This window comes from Acanthaster planci, linkage group LG10 (genome assembly GCF_054643075.1).
Source record: "Acanthaster planci isolate LZ-2023a linkage group LG10, COTS_SCS, whole genome shotgun sequence".
In the NCBI taxonomy this organism is placed as follows: Eukaryota; Metazoa; Echinodermata; class Asteroidea; order Valvatida; family Acanthasteridae; genus Acanthaster; species Acanthaster planci.
Genome location: NC_141786.1, coordinates 5,757,683 through 5,768,670, shown reverse-complemented (window position 1 = coordinate 5,768,670; position 10,988 = coordinate 5,757,683). Strand labels below are relative to the sequence as shown.

The 10,988-nt window shown below is 41.0% G+C and overlaps 1 protein-coding gene across 1 annotated transcript; it reads left to right on the top strand.

Annotated features, from left to right (window-relative positions):
* The first annotated feature begins 6,742 nt into the window (after positions 1 to 6,742).
* Positions 6,743 to 10,266, top strand: LOC110980501 (uncharacterized). Its single transcript, XM_087142870.1, has 5 exons — positions 6,743 to 6,930; positions 7,529 to 7,636; positions 8,082 to 8,222; positions 9,173 to 9,326; positions 9,874 to 10,266. Exons 1-5 carry the CDS (start codon positions 6,858 to 6,860, stop codon positions 9,953 to 9,955), a joined length of 558 nt encoding a protein of 185 aa, XP_086998996.1. The 5' UTR covers positions 6,743 to 6,857; the 3' UTR covers positions 9,956 to 10,266.
* Positions 10,267 to 10,988: the final 722 nt, after the last annotated feature.

The following is a 10,988-nucleotide window of genomic DNA, read 5'->3' as shown; positions in this document are numbered from 1 at the left end:
AACAAAAAAAGGTCGTTTTGGCGACGTGACTCCTCTTGTCCGACTTCAGGTTAGTGTGAACGCTCACTCTGCAGACCTTATTCGACATGCAGATGAATATCCTCAACATCAAGGCGAAAGGACTTCCTAGGAAGGATCAATGATTCATAACAATTGTTTAATCATCACCAAATCTGTCTCATGCCTCAAAAATTGTTAACAAGTTCGATTAGAGTCCCGTTCCTCAAGTCTCAGATCATCGTCGGGTATATGTTGTGTGGGATATACCACCAAGGGTTAGCAAGGAACATTTATAGGGCGTCTTAATTAATTAACCAACCTGGGACGCGGTATGAATGTTTTTTACACGGTCTCTAGAGCAGCCTCGCCAGGTGAGTCCGTATGATCATGTTAACGAAAATTAGCGATTTTTTGCCAAAATTGGCCGGAAAGACCAGTAATTATCAAATAATGATCGATCAGGGATGGATTTGTTAATCGCACGGGCGTAAATCCCCGGAGACGGGGATATATACCCCCTCCCCCACAGTTTTTGAGGTGGGAGGATGGGCTATTAAGTCATACGTCAGCACTTTTCTGTGATGAGTTAAATATCAAAGAACAACCCCAAAGTCGTGAAAAAATGGGCTTTACAATTTAATATAACCACGTGGTATCTAAGTAATAAGCTATATATGTGAAGTGGTTCTGTGTCTTCCTTTTAATTAGAAGTAGTGCGATAAAAATATGGACCAATTCTGTATTTAATTTTAACTGTTCACGTTTGTACCGTTGGTGGTGCCACCCAGAAATACGCACGGTACGTGGAAACGAAAAACGCCACGACATCGAAGGACTTGTGTGTCGTGGGTATGTTTTCGCACCAAGGCCTGCACGCCTGAGCTGCACGGCCTAGCCTGACACCCTTTTTGGGAATAAAATTAAATAACAAAAAAAACAACAACAACAACAACAAAACATTTGCCTTTCACTCTGAACTTAGCAAGCCGTATTTATCAAACGTGCACCGGTTGCACGATGGGTTCGAAGCAGTAAAGCTGTGCGCCTCGGACAGTGTAACTAACTACACACGCGTTACTTTACTACGTGTAATTATGTGTATGAAGTGATGGCGCTGCCTCAGTGCGTACATGCATCAGCTAGAGAACCGTTTCCACGGTGCTACATGGACATTATCCGTATTCATGAGATGTAAATGGGAGCAGTGACGAAACGCTCCTTTCACGAAAGCTAGCCACGGTGTTCGGCAGAAACTGGTCTCAAAAGTGAGGTTTTTACCAAAATTATTGCTGAGTCCGGATTTATGTGGTATAGGGATCCAAGTAAACATAATACCGCCAGATTTCTTATTTTCTTCTACCGTTGGGGATTCTCTTTGATAGCGGATTGTGAAGATTTTTTTTCAGACTTTCCAATACCTAAAGTACATTTAATATCCCACACAAAGGGGAAAATAATAATGATGATTTTCCACGATTGTTGTGCATATCATAATGTACAGACATCTGAAAAGAGTCATGCCGTGAATTCTAATTTAACTCGGATTTCCTGGCAGGTCGTACCAGGATTTTAGGATCTCATAACAGCTACTGTTATCGCCCTCGGGAGATTTTGTTACAAGCTTGACACAAAACCGCAGACGGGGCTTGACCTTGGCTTGACTAGGTGGCAAGAGGGCTTTGCCTGTATTTTTCTCAACACCGTCCAGTTTCATACTATGCTAAAAACCAGAGTAGTATTCCATTTTGATAGATATGAAATCACATTTTCCACTTTTGATCACTCAAATCGGTGCTCAAACACCCGATTTACGTTAAATCTTTGAGTTGTGGAGTCCTTTGTGTGTGGGCCACAAATTACTCAGTATGCATGCGTGAAAGCCGCCTTACAAGTGCATGAATAACACTCTGCCATAGAAGGTGTTTCACGTGATATATCATAAAATAAACTAAAGTATACAAAAAATTGATGCTCAATCGCCTTGTGTTCACATTCAGACTTAAATCGTTCACAAATCCCCAATGAATCTTATAGGTCATTGGTCACGAAGTTGAAGTAGGACTATATTTTCTCGCGGACGTAGATGGCGCTGACGTAAAATACATTGGCTACGTGAATGAAGGATCAAAGTACATGTAAAGTAACTCCGTTGTCGGAATTCCGCCTCCGTATTAAGAAATCGGATCGTTTACGCACTAAACTTCGTTGTCAGAATTCTGCCCCCTTATTGGGAAGGCGCGGATCATAAGAGCATCTAAACTTCATTGTCGGAATTCTGTCCCCATATTGGGAGAGTGGATCATAGTACACACTATACTTCGTTGTCGGAATTCTGCCCTCCCCCCTTATTTGGAGGGCGCGGATCATAGTACGCATTAAACTGCGTTGTTGGAATTCTGCCCCCTTATCGGGAGGGCGAATCATAGCATGCACTTAACTTCGGAATTCTGCCCCATATTTGGAGAGCCGATCAAAGTGTGCACTAAACATCGCCGTCAGATTTCTGCTCCATCATTTAGAAGGCACATGAAGGTACGCATTAACTTTCGCTGTCAGAACGCTTCTTCAACAAAATGATGTCTATTTCAGGCAACCATATTGAAGTTTTGTCTATTCATGGAGGAAGAAAAACATTCCTAGTTGATACTCAGACCAGTCGACCTTTCAGCTTCAAAAATGGAAAATAATGCTTTTTATTTGTAAAAATCTGGGATCCACTGAAAAAATAATTTACTGATATAAAACTACTATGCTCTGTCCTCAAAATTTGTTCTTTAAAATCTGTGCACCACCTTATAAAAACGGCCTCCATTAGGTTGCCTTCTAGCTATTTTGTGTGTTTTGTTTTTCTATTCATTTCATTTAGTCAATATGTACTTTTCTATGAGAGGAGACTACACTTCAAAACTTAAAGCTTCCTTTAATTTATGCCACAATTTCGAATTTTTCCAGTCGGGTTTCCCCAGCAAGACAAATAAAAATATATTGACTTCAGACTAGTGCCACGTACACGTACTCAATGCACTGTGCATTGCTGTGCAGTAAATGTAAGCCCAACCACAGTGCACACACAAAATGCACAATAAATGTTCGATTGTGTGTACGGATGATATAGGACAGTGCACACATTGGTGGCGCGTTGTCGTTTTGGAAGAGTAGATCCGGCAGAAAGTCGGACTGGCCACCTGCAGTGTGTTGATGGGTGGGGTAATGGATGGTAGATAAGGACACCTTCCCTAAATTAACCTTGGAATCCTAGTTGCAGAGAGGGCCAGATTTTTAAAGAGAAATTCGCCTCATGCATATGGTATCTTCCCCAACTCGTTTTTCAAATTCCATGGCTGGGCCTAGTCACCCCCGTATATTTCCCCATATCACCCATCCCCCATTTCTGGCACAAATTAACGCCACTGGTAACGGATTCCTTCAATCGATCCAGATCCAGACAATAGCCCACCCGAGCACAAGCAAAATCAACATAAGAAGTACATAGAATCACGCAGTATATTATCTTTTTGCGTAATACAATGAGCTTTAAGCCGAATTTGCAAGGTTTTTGTAGGCACCCGGTCTATTTCCGTAACGTGAGCTGTTGATTTTTAGCATCATGCACAGCTCGAAATCTGACAGGGGATTGGTATCTCAAATGATACTGTAAATAATAGTTAGAGAGGTCAAGTTTAAATACACTCTGGAAAGTGATACAAGGGTCCAACGGAGACTATTGTCGAGCAGACTGTGGTTCAGATGGGAATACACATGATGGTGTACGGCGTCCACAATTGTTTGATACACTTTGAAACTATATTAATTTAATATAACCAGACAGCTAGTTGAGCCCTGAGGGCGCTATTCTCGAATTCTTCAGTAGGAATGCAATCGCGCAAAACTATGGAATTTCTTGTCCATTTACTCCTGAAACGAAAAGAAAAAACTGCCTCCTTGAAAAAATATCTTTTTAAATTGTTTACAAGCTCATGAATTTATGGAAACCCCAATACATTGCATGTCCCCACTCAGAATGACCCATACAACGTCAGCAGAACATTTTATAACCACCTGAGCAGGGCTGCAACGCATCGGGGGAAAGGGCTAGCGTAGAGGTTCTTTTCTCGCTTTGCACCAATGAGGCCCGGGTTCGAGTCCTGGCTTGGCCAAGGCTTTAAGAGCACTTGGTTTCCAGTCCATACTCCCTCTCGCAGGTTTTCTCCGGGTACTCCTCCCGGTTACTTCTTCCTAACTCCGTAATGTGATGCTGATTAATAAAGTGTACGAATAAACGTACAGTTATTGGCGCAAATAGCCTGAGATGCTGAAAGCGCCATTAAAAACAAAACAACTACATGCCTCAGCAACAAGCGTCCAAAATCCAAATTGCCTCCCCCAGTCGGCTCGCCACTACAGTGCGGCCAGCCAGTACCAGTGCCACTATCGGAGAACGAATCCGAGGATTCTCCTCTACTATCACTGGATAAAGCCATTCCAAGCAAGCCATCACCAGAACGACACTGACTCCAGGACTGTAATTACAAACTAGTTAAAACTCTGGCAGAAAACGTCAACAACGTGACATCTGCCCGATTACTTATAAATTATCACACCAAATACGTGTCCTCTCCTAGTCAATCATGAGGGAAACCCCCAACATACCTAATCACATCTGTCTGGCTACCAAGACCCCGCAGGGCGATCAAGTTCAAAAAAACTTTCAGACAACGCTGGGACAAATTGGCCACGAAAGCATCCAGCCTCTTCGTGCAACCATAGAGGAAGGACATCGAAGGAGTTGCAACTCAGACACTTCAAAGTGTTCAGTGATGGTCGCCGCCAAGTCGAATAAAAGAAAACATTCCAAAAATACCCGAGTACTGCCTACATCTTAGCCGGACAAGTGGGGCCAGTTATATCCCAGCAATACTTGTACTTTTTTTACTTGCAATTAAATCCAATTATTGCTTTGACAAGGAAATGAAAATAGAAAAATACCTGATATTAGACCTACTTTTGTCATCGTAAATAACCTTTTGAAATGTTGAAACACTCTTCCGTTATCCATGCAAAGTTTGTAATTTTATTCTCTTCCACCCTATACACCAGTTTTCAAAGGCGTGGTACGAATTTGGCTAAGACTGGCCAACAAACTGTTCACTACTACAGGAAAGCTGAGTTCATTAGGAACAAAATGCGCTAATTCATCACAGGGAGTGATCATGAAATGTCATGAAATACGCTTTTGTAAACATGCCATAATAAAACTGATTCGAACAAACACAAAATCGTGTAAAGAACCGGGCTATTTATTCCCAAAATAACTCCAGAAGAAAAAGCTCATTAAGGGCAAAGACTGCACACATACAGTGTGTATCAAAATAAACGCGACCAGAATTCTGTTCAAGTTTGTGAAAATTGTGTTAACTTTACATCAAAGTGAACAGTAGCACCTTAATGCCACATATCCCCTCATTCCAATGATATTTTGGTATAGTAAAACAAGAGTGTCTAACATTTTTAAACGCCCAGGGTGGTGGCATTTGAGATTTTGCACCAATTGGAATACTTGCAAATTTGCCATCGACATGAGTATTACCACCATTTTTGCGTTCGGAACTGCTTGTAAGGTGGAATATAAATTACAAGTCAAGGTATACGTAAGGTGGCAGCCACACAGACATTCAATATGGCGGCCAAATGAAATTGGACAGAAGGATAGCAGCGGTTTGGATGGAGATAACTTGGTTATTGCCACCACTGTTACTCCCCCAGCTTACTCACAATTTGAAATTCAAAGTGTCATACTGCGTGAACAGATCACGCAGAGTACCCGCAAAATCGACAAACTGATCTTGCTTTGTACCTTGTACAAATTTCAGCAACTTAACAAAGAATAAAGCTTCATGTTATTTTCTTTTTCTGATATATGTGCTAGCAAAGCACGGATGCTCTGAACCTTTTTACACTAAAACCGGCCCCCTTGAATTATTCGGTCGTTGATCGCAATATATTAAATCAACATCACTGTCCTCGGCAAAGTTGATAAAAGACCTGCGATCGTTGCACTGACAACAGTGGGTATGGGCTCTTAGATCAATAATTGAAAAAATAAAACCTTGTATAAGCTACCTGCTGCCGTGGAGTCGATTGGTCAAGGCACTGTGTTCCTACTTATTACACCAGAAACAAACCAATAAATTAAGGAGGCCTTAACTCAATTCGCCAACTCCTATCCAATTTGAATTCACATTTTTAACTGGTAACATTCCAACAACCTTCTGACTTCATTTCGTGATTTTTGCAACTGAATTCTGACATGACTTTGGAGAGCGGTAGAGTACCGATATTCTCCGTTGAAATCACCTAATGCTGACGCTCAAAAGGCAAATTAACATGAATGTTTGTTGTTTTTGCGCGTATCCTAAATGTATGTGGGGACAGTATTCATTGAAATGAAAGTATACTACAGGTGGTAGTTTCAAGCAAGACTATGAGACTTCTAAGGATATCATTTAAACATAAATCGTTCAATTTGAATCACTACTGTCTTCTGACCATGAGTTCAGCTTAAAACTCTTGACAGAGATTTATGGTATCTTTGAGATAATGGATAAAGGCCATCAAATAATAAGCAGGAAAAACAACAAAGAAACCTGTTTAATCATTGTCAATCCTCGAATCAAGGGTCCATAAGGAACTTTGACCTGCTTGTCCTTGGCTTCGTGTAGGGTACGTGCACATAAATTGGTGTTGCATTTTACAAATGCGCAAAACCCCTTGCCATCTACTTGCTGTGCTGTCGTTGGCGAGTGAGAGTCAACGGATCTCGACTACTCCAGTTGAAGGCATTGTGTATCCCATGCACCATGTTTCGTATTGTTTGTTTGTGTGCTTTGTTCATTTGCGGCTTGGTCTTTGCATCGGCCCAAGACAATGTTGGTATGTTGCATTGATTCTTTACGTTACCCAGAGGTTCTTGTGTGTACAAAAACAATGTAACAATAAGCTTTTTTCCTTGGATGAAATCAAAAATTTGCGTATGAATATGTATGTGTAAATCTAAAACCAAAAATAGCTGCAAAATAATCCTTAAAATAGTGATACATTGAAACATTACAAACAAGAATAACTGCAAGACAAATGTGCATTCTGGATTTTTTTTTTGGTAAATCCTATTCCAACAGTACAATTAGGGTAGCGGTGCACGCAGGATTTGCCGTGGGAGGGGCTCCAAAGTCGCTCATAGTTTTATGTCCCCTCCCACTGGTTCTGCTACAGAGGACTAGGATATTCGGCTATATCAGAGATAAGGGGTAGGTGTATATTCCTTTTACACCTTTATTTGTTCTTCAGAAACTAAAACAAAACGAAAACCACTCTTTGGGCAAGGTTAGGTAAGGCAATACAACGCTGTAGGTGCCCTACTACTCCAGACTAGTAAACGGATGGACGTGATGCCACAGTTGGCCCTCGTGGGTCCAGAATCCCTTGTTCGCCCTTTCAATTCACAGCTTTCATTTCCTGATTCATTCTCCAGTCAACAAGGCCGAGAATTTCGTCCCCGTAGACGAGTGGACCACTGAGCGAGTGGAGGCGATGATCAAAGCAAAAGCTGAGGCTGAGGAGAGAGGCAGGACTCCCGAAGGTGTCGTTCATATTCTCGTGCTTTTGGGCCTGTTCGGTATTCCAATAGCGTACGCCTAAAATGAAGTGCTTCTGAAAGTTTTTTTTTCTGGAAAAGCAGAACAATAGCCTGAACTTAAAGGCTACCCACACCCACCTCATTGGGTTTTGATTGTTCGAGTAACTTTGCCATTTGCTCTCAACTGGTAGCAAAGATCAATGATCTGTCAAAGTTGTCCAGTTATTGAAGCACATTGGAACCTGTTTGCAGCCAATTTGTTTCGATCCTGCTAATCAATATTTTCCTCAGAAGAGCTTTACGGCTGATTTCTAGCCACTAGTCAGGTAACAACGTGCAATTAACACAACTGTGCTATCAACATTAACAATATTAAATCACATGAGCCCCTCAGAATCAGGCTCATCATTTACTATTGTTATTTCGTATGATTCTGTTTTTCATTCAGAGGTGAGAGCCGAGGTTGACTACTTGTTCCACCTCTACGCCAAACACGTCAGGGACGGCAACTGTGGTGCCATCATCAACTTGTATCATCCGGAGATCACGTTGATAGGCTATGATGGGGATTTCACGAAAGGACTCGAAGGTGAGGTCGTATATCTTATTCATATATTGACTCCATACCCCCATGCCCCAGCGGTTTGGGTCCGTATTTAATGGAGTCTGAATATCACTCACTAGTTCAGAGGCCAATTGCAAGACCCAACTTCGCTGAAACTCTATATGAAAAACACAAGGCCGCAGGCTGTGAGAAAATATTCCATTAATAGTTTTTGGGAAATTACGTGGAAATTATAAATAGAGCCTGAAAGTTGACCCCTGATGGCGGGCTTCCGGAACCCTTATAACGTGTTAAAAAGTAATAACGTGTAAAGATTTGTAAAGAATTTGTAATATCCTTTTTTCGTCCAGTTTCTTCTTTAAAAATCCAACTTAGAAAATGGGCTGTGGAAAATATTTGCTAGTTTATTAATTTATACAAACTGAAAATCACCTGACCTAAAAGGGAAATATCCTGCCAAAGATTTTCCCATCACTTCCGAAAATCTAAAATACATGAAGAATAATACCGTCTCCCCTCTTGTAAAAGTGGACCAGTCCACTGAGTCAGCGCTTCTTATCATTGTCAGCGTGTCTGGGGCCTTCTGGCTGGCGCCCAGCAGATAGTTTACTTACCTCCAGCCGCCCCCGGCCCCACCTCCGGAATCTGATTCTGGCCATGTGGAAAACCAGTTCTGCGACTGACTACGCAAAATGACACACACAGGCTTGCCCGATTTTACTCAGAAAGCTAGCGGGAGAATGTGATTTATGAGTCCTTTGTATAAAAATATGATTTGGCCATAATTTGGACAATGTGCCGCACAGTTGCACAAAATGACACACTGCCATCTTAATTAATTAATTTAATGAATGTATTACTTATAAGTAGCGTCAGTGAATCCATATATAACTACTGTTACAACTGCTAGAAATATTTGGAGCACTTGAGTGTTAATTAACTCCATGAGGATGCTAATGTTGTTCATTCCGTAGCGATCCAGTTGACGCTGACCTCCCTAGAGGGCATTGGCAGCATAAACGTGACTACGCTGGCTGTTACGACCTTGGGTAAGGAGGCTAATTTTGTCTTCCAACACGTCCACGGCACATGCAACGACCCTGAAGGAAACTTCGTTTACGGTGGACCGTAAGTTGATTTTTTAATAAGCGTATAATCCACCTGAACATTTAAAACAATGTTTCAGCCATTTGCTAGTGCCATAAAGGATGGTTTTATAATCTAGTCTTGACATAGACAATTCCCTTTATTACGTCAGGCAGTGGGGAGGTATTGTTCGGCCTTGCAATGAAATTTAATTAGTTCAACCATCATGAAAAATCGGTGCATAACACTCATTAGCAAGTGTTGAAGTCTTGGACCAATCAGTGATGCATGCGCCTTGCTTTAGGTTGATATAAGGGGTCACTGCCTTGGGCCAAAAAGTGCAGATCACATTTGCCATCATGGAAGACCAGCGTCCGTAAGTTAGTCTGTTGGAATCCATGCCTCTGACGAATCATTATTCCAGGATTACAGCCTCAGGTCATCTTGGGGCCCAGTGTTTTTACGTCACACCGTGACGAGTGTTGTAATCATACAAGCCATCAGTTTCAAACTTTTGACTGTGGTACAAGTTCCCTAAGCAAGGTTTCATGATGTTTTGGTAAAAGAAAATGTTGCTGACTCTTCACAGGGCTTTTTTCATCTGGAAGAGGACCAAGGATGGTTTAAGGATCTTCATGGAGATCTATGACGATTCGGCCTTAACTATGTAAGAAAGAGAGGAAAAGACGGAATTGGGGAGGATATCATAACCCAATGCAATAACTATTAATCCTCAGTATACGCGCAGGTTAGTTATCACCATCGTTTTGTAAAACAGCAGTACTTCTGCTGTGCTCTTTTGAAAGAGTTTCTAAGCAAAGATACTTCAGAGAAATGCAACTCCATCCTCTTCTTCTTATTTTGTGTTAATAATCTGAAAGTGGTCATGGCGACCTTTAAAAAAAGAGAAAATTTATTTGATCACATAAGAGGTTACCGCGATGAAGAAAATGAGGTAAATAAAAACCCCTTTGAAATTAAATGTTTTTGCAGCAGTGCGTTATTTGAATGTCATTGAAGTTGATAGCTGAATGTCTGTCGTTCATGTTAATTTATTTCCACAGTTTTGCCTACATACGATCTCAATTTCAAACAATATATTTGATACCGGGGGAAAGCCGCGGAGGTACCCACTAAAAAGCAAAGCTTATGATTTTTGCCCTAAAATCAATTCATGGTTATTATTAATGAATTACTACACTTAAAACACAAACACTAGACAGACGAGACACTTACTTTGTATGCCAGTAAACAATAACCTAAGTTTGAAATAAAAAATAAGAATACGAAAAATGAACAAAGAATAAGTAAATAAAGCTAATCAATTCCACAGTCAATAATTACCAATACTAATCATTCAATGATATGATTTTTTTGAAGTTCCGTTTGAAGATTCGTATTTTTTTCGAGGCTTTCAGATTCTCATTCAAAGAATTCTATAATCTTGGTCCTTCGTATTTGATTATTTTTTTTGGGGGGGGGGGCGAACGATGTACGCATTAATGACATTCGAAAATTTGCAATTTTGAGCAAAGTATAGCCCTCCAGCAAACATGACAGAGATTTTTCCCATCCGAAGCTAGTGAATCGGAACAGCAATTAATGTCAGCAAAAGTACTGGTACTAAGGCAATCAGCGATTGCTCCCGCCCAAAGCTGGTGACGCGGAACAGCAACTAATGTCAGCAAAATGTATAAAGCTATC

What these genes read in the sequence shown, in the direction of transcription:
- LOC110980501 (XM_087142870.1), top strand. Translation starts at nt 6,858, where the DNA reads ATGTTTCGTATTGTTTGTTTGTGTGCTTTGTTCATTTGCGGCTTGGTC. An exon ending in GAGAGGCAGGACTCCCGAAG is followed by an intron (nt 7,637 to 8,081) that starts GTGTCGTTCATA and finishes TTTTTCATTCAG; the next exon opens with AGGTGAGAGCCGAGGTTGAC. An exon ending in TTTCACGAAAGGACTCGAAG is followed by an intron (nt 8,223 to 9,172) that starts GTGAGGTCGTAT and finishes TTCATTCCGTAG; the next exon opens with CGATCCAGTTGACGCTGACC.